The 17,813-nt window shown below is 45.6% G+C and overlaps 1 protein-coding gene across 1 annotated transcript; it reads left to right on the forward strand.

Annotated features, from left to right (window-relative positions):
• Positions 1 to 275: 275 nt before the first annotated feature.
• Positions 276 to 8,559, forward strand: LOC136573107 (protein ripply2.2-like). Its single transcript, XM_066574333.1, has 4 exons — positions 276 to 415; positions 5,627 to 5,693; positions 7,089 to 7,159; positions 8,388 to 8,559. Exons 1-4 carry the CDS (start codon positions 276 to 278, stop codon positions 8,557 to 8,559), a joined length of 450 nt encoding a protein of 149 aa, XP_066430430.1.
• The last annotated feature ends 9,254 nt before the right edge of the window (positions 8,560 to 17,813 follow it).

The raw sequence follows: 17,813 nt of genomic DNA on the forward strand, positions 1-17,813 counted from the left end.
CAGTCAGGTCACTGAGTGCACAAGTGACCAGCGCCGGGGGTCTCTGCATGGCCGCAGTGTGGTGACAGGGCTGTCCTGCCCGTGGCCCTGTGGAGGTGTCATTAGCACGTCCCTGTCGCTTTTGTCCCCTCACCATTTGGACTCGTGCACAAGTGTAACATGAGCGGAGCCGCCGCAGGTCAGCGCAGGGCACTCCATCATGGCTTAGGTAAATAATGGGCAGGACAGGCCGGGCTATATAAAGGGACCAGAGACTCGGCAGTCCTGAGCAGGTAATGAGTACAGGGCAGATGGAGCCGACGGGGCTGAGGGAGAACACCGGGGCTGACGGCCCGAGCTGGGCACCAAGTGTGGGCTGCCTGAAGAGAACTCACCCAGCTAGATATATTGGTGGGACCAGGAGGGCAAAGCACAGGTACTGCAAGTCCAGCATGTCAGGAGGAGGCTGCGGCTGTCTGTCTGTCTATCTATCTATCTATCTATCTATCTATCTATCTACTCATATCTATCTATCTCTATCTATCTATCTATCTATCTATCTACTCATATCTATCTATCTCTGTGTCTATCTATCTATCTATCTATCTATCTATCTATCTATCTATCTATCTATCTATCTATTCATCTCATATCTATCTATCTGTCTATCTATCTACCCTGTTTCCCTGAAAATAAGACATAGCATAATTTTCCAGGATTTTTGCGGATGCAAAATGATTTTTAAGGATTTTTGAGGATGCTTGAAATATAAGCTCTACTCCAAAATTAAGTGCTGCTTACAGTTAATTAAAAAAAAGTCAATTTAAATAGTGTCCAGGCAGCTATACATGTAAAGTTAAATCTTTTTGAGCAAAAATTAATATAAGGCACTGTCTTATTTTTGGGGAAACACGGTATCTATCTAATGTATATCTATCTCACATCTATCAATCTATTCATCTCATATCTATCTATCTCATATCTATCTATCTATCTATCTATCTATCTATCTATCTATCTATCTATCTATCTATCTATCTATCTATCTATCCATCTCGTATCTATCAATCTATTCATCTCATATCTATCTATCTATCTATCTATCTATCTATCTATCTATCTATCTATCTATCTAATGTATCTACCTATCTCTCTCATATCTATCCATCTCATATCTATCTATTCATATCTATCTTTTTATCTCATATCTATCAATCTGTTCATCTGATATCTATCTATCTATCTATCTATCTATCTATCTATCTATCTATTAATCTCATATCTATCTATTTATCTAATGTATCTATCTATCTATCTCCTTTCTATCTATTCATCTCATATCTATCAATCTATTCATCTCATATCTATCTATTTATCTAATGTATCTATCTATCTGTCTAATGTATCTATCTATCTATCTCATATCTATCTATCGACCTTGTCATCTCATATCTATCAATCTATTCATCTCATATCTATCTATCTATCTATCTATCTATCTATCTATCTATCTATCTATCTATCTATCTATCTCTCATATCTATCTATCTATCTATCTATCTATCTATCTATCTATCTATCTATCTATCTATCTATCTATCTATCTATCTATCTATCTATCTATCTATCTATCTATCTATCTATCTATCATCTATTTATCCCTTTCATAAAAAATCTATATCTATCTCATAATTTTCTCCTAAATTCTCTTTCTATGATCCTTACTTCTTTCCTTCTATCTATCTAATCCCTGTCTCTGCTATGCTGTCCCATATAGTCTACTGTTCCCTGTTGTCAGCAATTTCAGTCAGGGAATAGAATAATCAGAAATCTGGAAGATGTCTTCTCCCTTATCACTGATTTCTCACATTTGTCCACTTATTCAGGTACATTTACACACATTTTTAGGACCTTTATTAGTAACTATACAGCTGTGTATAAACTTTCCCATGTGGTGGCAGAGGATTTTCTGCACACGTGTGTCTGGAGCTGTAGGCCCGCTGCACACAGGTGGATCTGCATTGCAGGATCCGGAGCGGGCGTCCGCCTCCAGGTTCCGCAGCAATTACTATCCATAGCATGCTATGGAAAAGCCTTGTTCTGCACATGAGCAGAAATCAATTGCAATTTTCCACTTGCGGAGGAAAAATCACAGCATGTTTTATTTTTGTGTGTACTCCGCACGGATGGCTTCCATTGAAGTCAATGGAAGCCGTCTGACCATGGCCCTTCCACAGTTGACATTGCGGAAAGGTTGTGGATTCCGCGTCATTGCCTAGCAATAATGTGGAAAAAGCTGGGGTTTAAAAAAATCTGTACTGCACATGTCCGATGTCAAGCATCCACAGTACAGAACAGAGAAGAAATGACAGGTACGCGAGGTACACACGGACGCCTGCCGGGCACAAGGTTGGATTCTGCTGCGGGCTCTCGCATGTGGAATTTGACCCGGTCTTGTGCAGCTGGCCATAGGCTATGGATGATCAAACGATCATTATTACATGACAGCTTCACGGAGGTCAGATCAATGACCTTTACCCTAATATTTATATATGAGCATAGTTATATAATGATTATGGGATATGATGTTATATGAAATTCCTGTACCTTGCATACAGTAATTCAGAAATTCTGATAATCTAGTATATTTGGAAATGTCATTTATTTCTGTCTGTCTTCAATTACTGTCTGTTCCTGTACGAGTACAAGCTTTTTTTGGCTGTCTGGTGCGTACCTGCCTGCATGCCGCGTCGTCTGCGCAGATCTCTATTCTTCTGTGACATCTGTACTGCGCATGGCCTACACAGTTCGCCGACGCACATGCGCAGTACAAATTTTTTCTTCTTAAATCTTCTGCTCTTCCCTGGGAATCCAAGGCCCGTCCGCAGTGTCAGTTGTGGATGGGCCGTGGATCATATGGCTTCCACGTGCAGGATCCGCAGTGAATTGAAGCATGCTGCGTTTTGATTTCCGCATCCAAAAAGCCGCAAATGAAATGATTAAGGCCGACTGCACACGAGCAGAAATTCCCCGGCGGGATTTCCGCTGCTGGAAGCCTGCATAGGATTGCGTTAACAAACGCAATCCTATGCAGACGACCGCGATTTGGCCGCGTGAAATATCGCGTGGCAAACAAATCGCGGCATGCTCTATTTCGCAGAGCCCCGCACAGAAATGTCACTCACCCGCCACCGGCTCAGGTCTATGCATGCACCGGCTGCCCTGCAAGTTGGCAAATCAAACAGCCGGAGCCGGCGGGCACGGGTGAGTATGCGCTGGTCCCTGCAGGCGCTCGGGTCAAGTCCCGCGGCGAGAATTCTCGCCGCCGGATCCGACCCGCCCGTCTGCAGGCGGCCTAAAGCTGCATGTTTTAACTCAGGTGCGGAACCCCGTGTTTTCCAGGTGCCCCATGCGGATTCCGGGAAATCTGCCCGTGGACATTGGGACTAAAGGCATTTTATTGTATTTACACCAAGATTATAGAAAAAGACATGGACTGCACACGTCATACATCGACCTAGTACTTTTTCTGCAATATTTATAAACATGAGTTTCTTTGTTACATTTTGATCAAATTGTGTAATCTCGTTAATTGCTGGACAGCAACCTCTCTTTATGCTGTTCAGCACGGCAAAGTGCAGACTTTTCCTTCTGGCATTTTTTGCCCGATTTGCAAAACCTTAGTAGCTAGTGGGCTTCCTCAATATGATCAGAATGTAACAATGAACTTCCCATTTAGAAATACTGCTGTATAATATAGGGATGTGCTGTCCATGTCATTTGTATATTGATGCCTTTAATCCAGCATTAATGGGACATGATAGGTGTTCATATATTTTATTATACGAGTTACATAAAATACACTGTTAAATTCTTTAAAGGGGGGCGGAGAGGAGGCAGAGAGGGGGCGGGAGCTCAGTTCCTGCTCCTGGCTCTTCCATCCTCCCCCCCCTGCAGATGAGGATGACGTATATCGGCTCACCGTGAAAACCGAGCCGATATACGTTCGTGTGAACGCAGCCATAGGCTGTATTCAAATGGAGCAGTTTGGATGTAGTAAAAAGCACATCAAAAATCCCATTGACAAAGCTGTGAGCAACCATGCTGCAAACACTAAAAATGCACTCTTTTCACTTCACAGGCTGCAAAAACAGGTGTTTTTTCCTACAGGCTTATTGGTGCAGTTTTTTCCAGGTCCAAATCTCCCTGTGTAAATACAGCCTACATGTTATTTCTGATAGTTCCCCTTTAACCCCTCAACAGTTTAAAGACGAGCTCTGTTCGTTCTGCAGGAAAAATACATTGCAGTTTCGGGACGAATATGGGAGCTATAGCTCCGGTTCTATCAGAGATGACACGGTGTAATTTTAAAGCTAAGATACCTGGCTTTAAAATAACACCAAATTATGTTGGCAGCTCTGAAAGAACTAGCGTTACAATCACTTGAAAAGCGATAGCTATAAATTCCGTATTCCTAACCCCATTATACTCAGTGGTGCATAACTGAGAGGGAGGGGAGGGATGAACAGTGTCAGCAAAGAAATGCTGTGATTCTTCTGTATCTCTCCTTGACCCAGGGGAGGGTAATATGGAGTTTTCTTCATGTTATTACCCCCCATCAATCAGAGAGCATATTTGCTCCCTAATTATCACATATGGGAGTCTCTTTTTTCCCAAAGAAGGAGTAAAATAATGAGGACCTGCTCATCTTATCACTCCTGTACATTTAACCCCACACATGCTGCAGTCATTACTGACCATGGCGTGTACACCTTTTTACAGAAAAAAAAAAGTAAAAACTTTTTTCCCCTTACACAAAGCTTTAAATATTGAAAAAAAATAAAGTGATGTCTACTGGAACACAAAAAGGATGCAATTTACTGTTTCTTAAAGGGGTTGTCCCGCGCCGAAACGGGTTTTTTTTTTTTTCAACCCCCCCCCCCCCCGTTCGGCGCGAGACAACCCCGATGCAGGGACCTAAAGAAAGCTTACCGGAGCGCTTACCTTAATCCCCGCGCTCCGGTGACTTCTATACTTACCGGTGAAGATGGCCGCCGGCATCCTCTTCCTCCGTGGACCGCAGCTCTTCTGTGCGGTCCATTGCCGATTCCAGCCTCCTGATTGGCTGGAATCGGCACGTGACGGGGCGGAGCTACACGGAGCCCCATAGAGAACAGGAGAAGACCTGGACTGCGCAAGCGCGGCTAATTTGGCCATCGGAGGGCGAAAATTAGTCGGCTCCATGGGAACGAGGACGCTAGCAACGGAGCAGGTAAGTATAAAACTTTTTATAACTTCTGTATGGCTCATAATTAATGCACAATGTACATTACAAAGTGCATTATTATGGCCATACAGAAGTGTATAGACCCACTTGCTGCCGCGGGACAACCCCTTTAAGGCTAAAATTAGTTATGTCACTAACGGGTTAAAAATGCATTTCAGACAAGTTCTGCGCCACATATATATACACATGAGACATAAATTTAAAATCTACAATAAAAAAAATGACATTTTTGGATGGGTTTTTCTAATTTTAAAGTGACTTTTAAGGGCTTAAGCAACATGGTTATACATCTTTATATATACTGTATCTTTAAAACAAAAGCTTGATACGATTTATAATGTAACCACTTGTATATTGCAGGCCTCATGTTTTATTTTGGAGACCCTGGACTCACAGTAGCTCCACAAAATCACTGCCACAAAGCTCGGTAAGTAAAACAGTCTTCGATCAAGGGCTGGAGATTAATTGGATTCATTTGGTTAATTCTCTGTTTTGATGAAGAACGCTTCTGATTCTCCTCAAAATCATCCAAAAAATATTAGCTCCGCCCCTGTGATAGGGCTTAATATCGTCCCAAGGGTAAGCAGCAGCAGAACGGGGATACAAGGTGATAGGAAGTTCGGTGAGTGGAACAGTATGCTGTATGACGATGAATCAGGAAGCTATGAAGGATAGTGCTGGTTGATCTAGCCTCGGCCCATCACCGCACCGCAGAGCAGCACCACAAAGGACAAAGTGGCCCAGTCTGCATGTCAAAGGGGATGGTACATGAGCGGAGGCTATGCTGCACATTGTGCTAGCTGTGCATTACATGGGAGGGGCTTTTGCACTAGATGGGGAAGGAGCTGTGCTGTATATGGAGGCAATTCTGTGCACAGGGGAAGCTGTGCTGTACATGGAGAGAACTGTGTGTGGCATGTGATCTTCAGCGGGTGACAATGCTGGAATCAGGGAGCTGGTGAGTATTTAAAAAGTACATCACCTGCCTCCTCATCACCTTCCCTAACACTTAGTTTATGGTACTGTAGGGAGGTTCCCTTTAAAGGGGTTTTCCAGGGAGAATACTGTTGATGACCTATAGGATAGGTTATCAATAGTTGATCGGCTGGGTTGAAATCAACGGTAGCCATGTCTGCAGTTAGAAGAACCGGCTACTTCATAAAAGGTCGGAGCAGAGACTTGCACTGCTTCTGCTCTGACCCCTATGTATTTGCGGTGCTGTCAGCGGCAATTAGCCGATCGGTCACGGTCCCTAGCTACGGACCCCAGACAATAAACTATTGGTGAGCTATCCTGAGGATAGGTCATCGGTAGTATTCTCCCTGGAAAGCCCCTTTAAGCTATGTCTACATGTTGATAACCTTGCAAATATAGTGCTAATTACTAATCCCCTAAGGCTGCCCGTCCACAGGCCTTGCAGTACCCCGCGGCGGGAGCCGCCGCCCGGTAGCAGGAGTCGGCAGACGGATCTACGCTGGTCAGCCTATATGACAGATAGGCGGACCGCCAAGAATCACGGCAAATCGCAGCATGCTGCGATTTGCCAGCTGCGAGCGGAGAATCGTGTACAGGGGGGAAGCGCTCTCCATAGAACGCAATGAAAACCCGCCCATGGACAGGCAGCCTAACCCTTATATTCTGCTTCTTGATTGATTTATTTTCCACATATTTCAATACATAAAATGCTTCCACAATTCAGAAATCAGTAAAAAATACAGTGCCTAACTGCTCTTATTCACACTGTGCTGAGAAGCACACGAAAGGTGGTCTGATGTAGAAAACAGCTTGTCCTCATGAAAACATCTTCTCTCCTTTATCTTAGCCATATGCCAAAGGCCTGTGTGAAAATCATCAAGCTAGACAGAAGCCTGCAGACTACAAACACCCTGTGAGGTAAGATGTGTTACTGCAAAGTACAGCCTTATACTAGGTAGTTAAAAGAAAGCAGATGCTGAGAAGAGTCCCTATTACATGTGGACTGGGACTGGAAGATGCTTTAATTTTTTTTATTCACATAGCATTCTTTCTTGAATATCTGATGATTGTGAGGGCTCCTGTCCAGGGGCGATAGTTCATTGCAACTACAATAGGTAGGCGGGGGCCTTCTTGCTGACGTATTGCATTATATGTTATAATTGAGCAAATGATCAGAGGCTCAAGTTCCCTTATGGGACTAGAAAAAAGTGAAAAAAAAATGTTATTGTAAAAAATAAGGATAATAAAAGTAAAAAAGATAAACCTTTCCCAGTATTAATAATAAAAAGAAAAATTTAAACAAAAAACTCCATAAGAGATATTTGCTATTGCCGCACCAATAAAAGTTCCAATCTATCAAAGGAGCGCATTATTTATACTACATGGTGAAAGTTGTCAGGAAATAACTGCTTTTTTGGTCAACCCATCTCCGAGAAATTTGGTTTTTTTTATATAAAAAACGATCAAAAAGTCATATGTACCCCTAAATGGTACCAACAGAGGCCCACAGTTCGCCTTGCAAAAAACGAGCCCTCACACATCTTTATTGGCAGAAAAGTAAAAAAAAAAAAAAGGGATGAAAATAGATACTTTTAAATACTTTATTTTTTAAACGTGCAGCAAGAAAACTAAATACATTTGGTATCATCATAATAATATTGATCCACTGAATGAAATTGTCATGTCATTTTTTTTTGCTGCAGTGTCTATGCTGTAAAAACAAGGCCACCCCAAAGATAGTGCAATTGTGTCTTGTTTTTATTTCACTTCATTAAGGAAGTTTTAAAATTTTTCCGTATATATTATATGGTATATTAGATAGTACTATTGAAAAATATTACTCGGCCCACCAAAGGCAAGCCTTCAAACAGCTATATCGACGAAAAAATAAAAGACTTATAATTTTTTAGAATCGGGGAGAAGAAAACAAAAATAAAAAACAAACAATCTCTTCGCCCTTAAGCGATTAAACTCTTGCTGAAAACAAAAATTTTTGGTAGAACTGATACAAGCAGTGCTTAATTCTTGTACATTTCTACTAGTTATGTTCTTACTTGATGAGGATATACATATCTAACGTCTTAGACACTGCCTGTTCCGGTCACTGAGTAACATGTATATTTATATATTTTTTTATATTTTCTAGATTATTTTGGCCCAGATCTAAGCCACTAGATCTCATGTATGTGGAAGCAGATAACTTGTTAAGAAATTTTCCAGTCCAGGCAACTTTATCCTTCTATGACTCTGAATCAGACACAGATAATGAAGAAGAAAATAGTGAAGGGGAGCATGACTCTGGTTTTGAATCTGAGTGAGAACTAATATATATATTACTGTATATCCCAAAAATGTTCTATTGGGTTAAATTCCGATGAGTTTGGGGGACAAGGTGGTGTGGAGAATTCATTGTCGTGTTCCTCCAACCACTCCTTAGCTATTCAAGCTCAATGACATGGAGTGTTGTCTTGTTGAAAGATGGCACTGTGGTTGGCACTGAAGATATGGCTGCAGATGATCAATTAACAGATGCCTGTAGCGTTCACCATTGAAGGTTCATCAGGGGTATTTTGGGGGGTCTTTGGCTATTGAACGTCACTTGGGCAACTGCAATGGCATTGTGGAAATTTGTCTAACTTCCTTGCTGTTATACTGCTGGGTCAGTTGGTCTACTGTAGCATGCTATTCCTGATACCAGACGTTCCAACTGACGCTCACCTCTACGATCAACCACACGTGGCCTGCTGCTGTGTGATCTTGTCACGTGGTCAGTCACTCAAGTCACCATGTTTACCCTGATGTTGTCTTGTGCTGCACAGAGGATAGGTCAGCACATTACATCAGACCTGACTGTGACGCAGCCATCACATGGTACTGTGTTAGGCTTCATGTCCACAGGGAAATTATATTTAGCAAATCGGTGCATAAAAAAACCCCGCAAATCCACATCCAATCGGAATGCATTGAGCATCCGCAGTTAATTAAATAGCTGCGGATAGTATTTTAAGTGATTTGCGGATTCCACCCGCATGAAAAAAAGCGACATGCTCCATTTTAGTGTGCGGGAGGTCATAGAGCTCATATCTCAATTGGTCTCCCGCATGAAAAAAAAGACAATTATAGTGCATCCGCAGCAGAAATCCGCGCGGGCCTGATTTTCCCCGTGGACATGAGGCCTTAGTGATCACAAGATGTAACACGTCAGATGTTCCTAATATAATGATCATTCAGTTTATTAGGTATATACTGTATACCCATTCTGAAAGTAGACACCAACATTTTGTATGCAAACCTGCTTTTTGGCCTATTAGTCCAATAGAAATCATACCGTATTCTAACAGTAAATAATGATATTGAATACTGGCTTTATTGGTAAATGTGTGCATAAATATCAAACACTTGTGACATTTGCAAACCAGTAAAACCTTCATGTCAATAGAAACCTATTTGTCCTAAATTGCACAATAGAAAATAACCTTATTCTTATAGACACCACTGCTGTTCTAAGTCCAGACGGACTGTAACTAAATAAAAGGATGTAATATGGGGAGTTAAAAGATAATGTGCACAGCTAAGACAGTGGAGTTTAGAAAGCTCAAGAGTCACAACTTGTTCCATATATATATATTCATAGCAGTTTTACCAATTAAAACATTACTACTTCCTAAAATTCAGTCTAGTTAAGATGAAAGGCGCCCAGCAGTTACTGTCACCTTTACCAGGTAGTCGTGTTAAAAGAGAGAACCGCAGTTGTGAACCAGATATGGGCTCAGATCAGCCGTCACTCTTCTTTCCCAAACCTTTATTTAAATATATATGAACTCAGCATTTATTATAAAATGGTATATTATATACGTGTATATATATTTATTTGTATGGAATGTATAGGATTGTATTCTTTTCATATTAATAATAAAATATAAAGAAGTAAACATCTTGGATTTATTTCTGCATGTTAATTTTTGCCTAATTTAATACTTCCTAGGTAATGAAAACATTTTTTCAGTGGAATCCCAAAGGGGTTGGGTTTAAAAAAAATCTAGGAGCTGCTTATATTGCACAATAACAACTAAACTCATATTCATCTCTTTAATCCAGTCCTGCTCCACAGGTCCCTAAGGCCTCATGTCCACGGGGAAAATCAGGCCTACCGCGGATTCTTCATGCAGAATCCCGCAGCGGGTCCCTCCTTTCCCGCGGACATAAGGCCTAAAAAGAAGATTAACTTACCTGTCCGGACGCTGCGGATCATCCCTCCGTCGCGGCCGGATCTTCTTTCTTCGGCCTGGCGGATGTACTAGGCATTTCAAGGGAAAATGACATCCGCAGGTATTTAACTACCTGCAGGTGTCTTATGCATCCCTATGGGGCGCAGATGACGCTGCGGGAAAAATGCTGCAGATTTTAAATTTTATTTTAGCTGTGGACATGAGGCCTTAGTCCCCCACTAGACTAGTTACAGTGCATTGCTACAGAGTTGACCTGTTATGACGACATGTGGCTGCTGCAGCGGGCACATGCTGTGCATACTGATATGACTGCCGGACACATAATGGTACGGCACCTCATCACTGCCACCATTTGAACAAAGATTTTATTTATTATTTAATGGCTACAGTTTATATATAGAATTAAACTGTCACCATACAAATAAATTTTGCTACTTGCTGGAAGTGACCCCAGGGACGATGGATACACCTTCTGACCCACCCTGTAAGGTTCCGAAACTGAGAGGCTTCTCCCACTGCGCAACTGCATGCGAGACCCCACCACTTCCAGATTCTTCTGTACTTCCTTCCATACCCCCTGCAGCACATTAGTGGCTACATCAGCTGCAGGACAGGCAGACAGGGTAGGAAGAGAAGTAAGGAAACGAGGATGCTGGCCATAAACACAAAAAAACGGAAAAACGCCAGTGGAAGAACTAGTACGGTTGTTCAGCGCAAACTCAGCCAACGGCAGAAACTCCACCCACCGATGGGCCTTCTCGCTTGCAAACAGTCTCAAATATTGTACCATATCCTGGTTTTTCCGCTCCGTTTGGCCATTGGTCTGCGGGTGGAATGCTGACGAGAACGAAAGCGAAGTCCCAAGGTTTCTGCAGAAGGCCCGCCAAAATTGCGCCACGAACTGAACCCCGCGATCGGAAACAATGTTCTCAGGAACTCCGTGGAGGCGAACAATTTCTTTAACGAAAACCTGGGCAAATTCAATCGCCGAAGGAAGTTTCTCCAACGCCACAAAATGAGCCATCTTCGAAAAACGGTCCACCACCACCAGAACGGTGGTGAACCCTTGTGATTCTTGCAGGTCAGTAACAAAATCTACCGAAAGGTGCGACCAGGGGCGCGACGGCACGGGCAACGGTCTCAGGGGCCCCTCTGTACGCCGCCGGCGACTCTTGCCGTGCGCGCAAACAGAGCACCCCCTTACGAAGTCACGTATCTGACGAGACATGCCAGGCCACCAGTAGAGCCTCGAGCAGAGATCTAGGGTCCCTTGCCCTCCCGGATGACCCGCGAAAACTGACTATCTACCCTCTGGGATGCCTGGGGGAGCGTCCTGCTGAGCCCTCTGAAGGCGGGGAATGAGACCGGAGTCCACAGCTGCAACCACAACCCCAGGTTCCAGGATATTTTCGGGAGGTAGCGACTCACAGTCTGGCAATCCAAAACTCTGCGAGAGAGCATCAGCCTTTATATTCTTAGCTCCCGGGAGATACGTCACTACGAGGTTAAACCTAGAGAAAAACAATGCCCACCTGGCCTGACGTGCAGTGAGTCGCTTAGCGTTGGCGAGGTATACTAGGTTCTTATGATCGGTGTACACTGTAACGGGATGCCGAGCGCCCTCAAGATGGTGGCGCCACTCTTCTAAGGACCACTTGATTGCCAATAACTCTCGATTGCCCACATCGTAATTACGCGCTGCCGCACTGAACTTACGTGAAAAGAATGCACATGGACTGTAGCCAGCCCTCCTGCTAACCAGCTGAGACAACACAGAGCCAGCCCCCACCTCGGATGCATCAACCTCCACGAAGAAGGGGCGTTGCGGGTCAGGTTGAACGAGCACCGGGGCGGCCGAGAACGCCCTTTTGAGACGATCAAACGCCTCCAGGGCCTCAGGTGACCATCTTACCAAGTCCGCCCCCTTCCTGGTCAGATCGGTCAACGGTTGAGTGATGACAGAGTAGTTTCTAATGAACTTGCGATAGAAATTCGCAAAACCTAAGAAACGGAGTGCTTTCAGATTACCTGGTCAGACCCACTGGGAGATGGCTGCCACCTTATCCGACTCCATTTGCACGGACGTTGGAGAAATTACGTACTCCAGAAAGGACACTTGTTGAGTGCTAAACAGACATTTCTCCAATTTGACGAACAACTGGTATTCACGTAACCGGGTTAGTACCAACCTAAGATGCTGCACATGAGCATCCCAGTCAGGAGAGTATACCAGGATGTCGTCGAGGTAAACGACCAAAAACACCCACAGGACGTCGTGAAAGACCGCATTGATAAAACCCTGGAAGACAGCAGGGGCATTACACAGGCCGAATGGCATCACCAAACATTCGAAGTGTCCCAACGGGGTATTGAAGGCTGTCTTGCATTCATCCCCCTCGCGGATATGGATCAAATTATAAGCCCCTCTTAAATCCAGTTTAGAGAACCAGTGGGCTCCCACCATCTGACTCAGGAGGTCGGGAATCAGAGGCAGAGAGCACTGGTTCTTGACTGTGATCTGATTTAAGGCCCAATAATCTACACAAGGCCTCAATGTCCCATCTTTTTTCTCGACAAAGAAGAGGCCCGCCCCAGCCGGGGAACGGGATGGCCTAATATGACGTTTGGCCGGGGACTCCGTAATGTAGCTCTTGAGGGCTTCGTGCTCCCGCCCGGATAAGTTAAAGGGGTTGTCCCGAGGCAGCAAGTGGGTCTATACACTTCTGCATGGCCATAATAATGCACTTTGTAATGTACATTGTGCATTAATTATGAGCCATACAGAAGTTATAAAAAGTTTTATACTTACCTGCTCCGTTGCTGGCGTCCTCGTCTCCATGGTGCCGACTAATTTTCGCCCTCCGATGGCCAAATTAGCCGCGCTTGCGCAGTCCGGGTCTTCTCCTCTTCTCTATGGGGCTCCGTGTAGCTCCGTGTAGCTCCGCCCCGTCACGTGCCGATTCCAGCCAATCAGGAGGCTGGAATCGGCAATGGACCGCACAGAAGCCCTGCGGTCCATGAAGACAGAGGATCCCGGCGGCCATCTTCAGCAGGTGAGTATGAAGACGCCGGACCGCCGGGATTCAGGTAAGCACTGTGCGGGTGGTTTTTTTAACCCCTGCATCGGGGTTGTCTCGCGCCGAACGGGGGGGGGGTTTAAAAAAAAAAAAAACCCGTTTCGGCGCGGGACATCTCCTTTAATAATGGCTCCCTTAGGGATGGGCTTATTGGGAATCAGGTCTATCCTACAGTCCCACTCTCTGTGAGGAGGCAGGGTTTCTGACAGACGTTTAGAAAACACATCCCGGAAGTCAGACAAGTATTACGGAATGAGCGCGGTATCTACTGAGCAGAGAGGAAGAGGAGCAAGGTGGCTATGGCAGGATGGTCCCCAGTGAGTCAGTTCCTGGGTGGCCCAATTGAATTGGGGGTTGTGCATCGCCAACCACGGCATCCCTAGTACCATGTCTACCGACATTTTCTCCATCACCAGGAATGATAGTTCTTCCGAGTGGAGAATCCCCACCGTGAACTGTAACACTGGGGTCCTCCACCGCACCAGGCCCGTAGAGAGAGGGGTATCATCAATACTAGTAAAATGAATTGGCGTCTTCAGCGCCACAAATTCTGCTATCAGGGGTCTAACGAAACACATGCTTATCAGGTTAGCAGCTGCTCCGGAATCAATAAACGCCTTCCCGGGTGGGGAAAAATTCCGGAATCTAACCTGACAAGGTACCAGAAGCTTAGGAAGTACCTGAAGTCCTAGGCAATCCTCCCTACAATCGCCTAGGACTCAGAGTTTTCCGCCGGTCCAGGCTGCGAGCGCTGAAGCCTCAGGGGGCAGTTTATCACCCGATGTCCAGCTTTCCCGCAGTAGAGGCAGAGATGATACAACAATCGAATCCGGCGTCGCTCTTTAGGGTCCAGCGGGTCCACCTCCATAGGCTCGGGGACAGAGACAAGTACGGAAGAAGAGGGGACAGGACAAACGACCCCCTGGACCCTACGGGCCTGTCTATCTTGCTTCCTAGACCTGAGCCTTCTATCTGCCTTCACCGCTAGCTCCATAGCCTCCTTTAACGACCCGGGAATGGGATGGGAAATCAACAGGTCTTTTACCGCATCCGAGAGGCCCTGTAGAAAAACGTCTTTCAGAGCGCTATCGTTCCATGCCGTATCACCCGCATAGCGTCTGAAGTTGGAGCAATAATCCTCCACCCAAAGCGACCCCTGATGCAAAGCCAACAGCCAGGAAACCGCCAACCCCGCTCGGTCCGGTTCGTCGAAGATAACCCCGAGTTCCTGAAAAAATGCGTCCACGGACTGCAGGCAGGGGGAACCCTCGGGGATGGAAAAAGCCCAGGTCTGGGCAGAGCCCCGTAGCAGGGACATTATCAGCCCGACCCTTTGAGCCTCCGACCCGGAAGAACGGGGACGCATCCGAAAAAAAACTTGTTCCTCTCCCCAGAGAATACCTCGGGTTCTGGACTGGTTGAGGCGTCTGGCCACTGCGACAACCCCCGCTGCTCCTGGGCCGCCATACGAGCGGATAAATCCTGGACCACCAGCACCAGGGCTTGCAGCTGGTTCGCCAGGGAGCTGATTGCCTCCATGGAAAAAGCAGTTTAAAGGGCCAGTTATTATGTTACGGCACTCTGACCCCCTGAGTGCCAGGTAGGGTGCCCTGAACTTCCAGCACCCCACTGTCCCTGCCTACTTGCCTTGGCCCTGGCTAACCCCAGGCGGACAACTGGACGGCGGTCCCTACCCTTGGCTAGGGACCTGGCGACTGCACAGATGGAACTACCTAACAGGGGGCAGAGTGCCGACAAAGGAGGCAGATGGAGTTACCAACAGAAATGCTGAGCAAAGACAAAGCTTAGAGAAAGGAACTGACTAGCAACCTAGCGAGCTGACTGAGGGAACCCAACAGACAGGACAGACTAGCCGCAGACTGAACCAATAACTGGCAGTGAGCTCAGGTCACTGCCAGCCTTATAACTGCAAAACTCCGCCCATGGGCGGAGAGTGGGAGGAGCCAACTCCCCCACTCACAATACAAGAGAGAGGAAGGGGTGCGGGCGGCGCCATACAGGTGGAGCCGCACACCGACCGCCCCACGTCACCGGGAGAGCCCAGATGCCGCGCTGCGCTGTATGGTAACAGTATCATTGCAGATGGACGTATTCCTTCGGCGTAAAAACGTCCGGCTGGCTTTTATGGTGCGCATTCCAGGCGACCGTTTTTACGCCAGCCAGGAAAGATAGTTCAGGGACTATCTTCCCGGCCATAATACGGTGGAGGCCCAGCGTACCTGTCTGGCATCTACTCCTCTGTTGTGGATGTACCAGCCAGCGCACATGTGCCATACAGAGAACGCCGCACCATCGCTATGGCAATGATGTGGCTCCCGCGACCATTCTGCAATAATGAGAGATGTCAGAGAATGGAAGTGGGAGGGACTTTAGCGGCGAGTCTGATAAACTCCCACCCCCTTCCCTCCCCCTCTCCACCCCTTTTTGGTTGTTTGCAATGGTGTACTAAGCTCCCGCCCCCTCCCATTGCTGGCAGCCGACAAGGGGCAGAGAAGGGGTGGGAGCTAAGCACACTAGCTCACGCCAAGCCCTGCACCCTCCTCTTGCTGAGAGCCGGCGAGGGGGGAGGCAGCTTAGCAGACCTTATCTGTTTCTCCCCGCCCAATGGTATCTTGGGCTCGTTGTATATTGCTGGACCCGGCCGTCTTAACGGCTGCATGGACGGGAGATGCAGACGTGACTTGATCAAGGCTGCCCTTTCATTCACCTGATTTTCTGTCGCGCTGTGGCCATGACACGGCCGACCGGAAGTTGCTGCGTGGGGCACATAAAATGAGGCGGCAGGCTGGATGCGGCCCATGGGCTTTGTGTTCGATACTTGTGCATCTCTCTAAATGCTGTGAAGTGTAGCTCAGGAAAAATGTCCGCCTCCATAGTCATGTATAGACAGCATAATAAATAAAATTCTACAATCAGAAAATTAAGACAGATTAGAAAAATGTAATATGTTGATTTAAAAAAATGGCGATATATTCTGTTTGTTATCATAAATGTGTTAAATATCAAGTTAACCTTTGCTACATCCATAAGTGTGAAGAGCACAACTATCTGAATTGCAGATTACTCACACTTGTGGATAGGAGTTACAGACTCCGCGAGCAGAAAAAAAATTGCAGCATGCTCTATTTTACCGCAGATTCCACGTGTATAAGCTCCATTGATCTCTATGGATGCGTTCAATTACATTGCTTATGGACTCGGAATCAGTCTCTGACCCCGGGCGGCGACCCCGCATACCTTCTTTCTTCTGTATTGCAGATGACTGTGGAGGCTCACCATCAGTCATGCGCAGTACAGATAATTTTTTTTCGAATGTTTCTTTTTCCTAGCAACGGCGCGGGTTAGATGGCTTCCATTGACTGCAATGGAGGCCATCCACGCAAAGTCCGTAGTAAAATAGAGCATGCTGTGATGTTTCCTCTGGTTGCGGAAATCAAAATTCGTTTGCGCAAGTGTAAAGGAAAAAGCAATATTTACATATCTTTTAAAGCATGCCTTTTGCTGCGGATCCTCTGTGCGAACGCCGGATGCGGATTCTGCAATGGAAATCCAGTCGTGTGAGACCAGTCTTAACGGCTCCTGCACACTTGCGTTTTTCTTGCGTGTTTTATTCACACGATATCGCTGCGTTTTTTTTTACGTGATTGTCAATGGGACTTTCTAATGTTTAAAACGCATCACACAAAAATAGCACAGCACCAACTTGCAATGCGTTTTTAACATTAGAAACTCCTATTGACAATCGCGTGAAAAAAATGCAGTTATTGTGTGAAAAAACCACACACACACACAAGAAGAACACAAGTGTGCAGGAGCCCTTAAGTAGTATAAAACCAGCCAAGCCTAGAGAGTACTAATCTATTCTGAAGGCTCTCAGAACAGCTCTCACCACAAGAGAATGTCAGCTGGGTGATAGAAGGGTGTCTACTGGTGGTTGGCCAACTTCCTGATGTCATTCCCTGCTTACGTTCGTTCTTCCGTGTGGATGATATGCTGTCATAGCTGAGCATCTCTACTGTAAATGGCATGCAGACGTGACCATATGTAATTTACTTCTGCGGTCATATACAGGTCTTCCGCTGCGGATATCCACTCACAGAATCCGTCCCATACCATTTTAAAAAAATGATATCTAGGTAAGGCCGGCTTCACACAGCCGAGAAAATCGCACAAGATTTGTGTGTTGTGAGATACACAAATATGAACCCTATTTTTTTTAATGGGATCATACATATGAGCGATGTA

This window comes from Eleutherodactylus coqui, chromosome 1, assembly GCF_035609145.1.
Source record: "Eleutherodactylus coqui strain aEleCoq1 chromosome 1, aEleCoq1.hap1, whole genome shotgun sequence".
Taxonomy (NCBI): Eukaryota; Metazoa; Chordata; class Amphibia; order Anura; family Eleutherodactylidae; genus Eleutherodactylus; species Eleutherodactylus coqui.

What these genes read in the sequence shown, in the direction of transcription:
- LOC136573107 (XM_066574333.1), top strand. Translation starts at nt 276, where the DNA reads ATGAGTACAGGGCAGATGGAGCCGACGGGGCTGAGGGAGAACACCGGG. An exon ending in ACCAGGAGGGCAAAGCACAG is followed by an intron (nt 416 to 5,626) that starts GTACTGCAAGTC and finishes TGTATATTGCAG; the next exon opens with GCCTCATGTTTTATTTTGGA. An exon ending in GACTACAAACACCCTGTGAG is followed by an intron (nt 7,160 to 8,387) that starts GTAAGATGTGTT and finishes TATATTTTCTAG; the next exon opens with ATTATTTTGGCCCAGATCTA.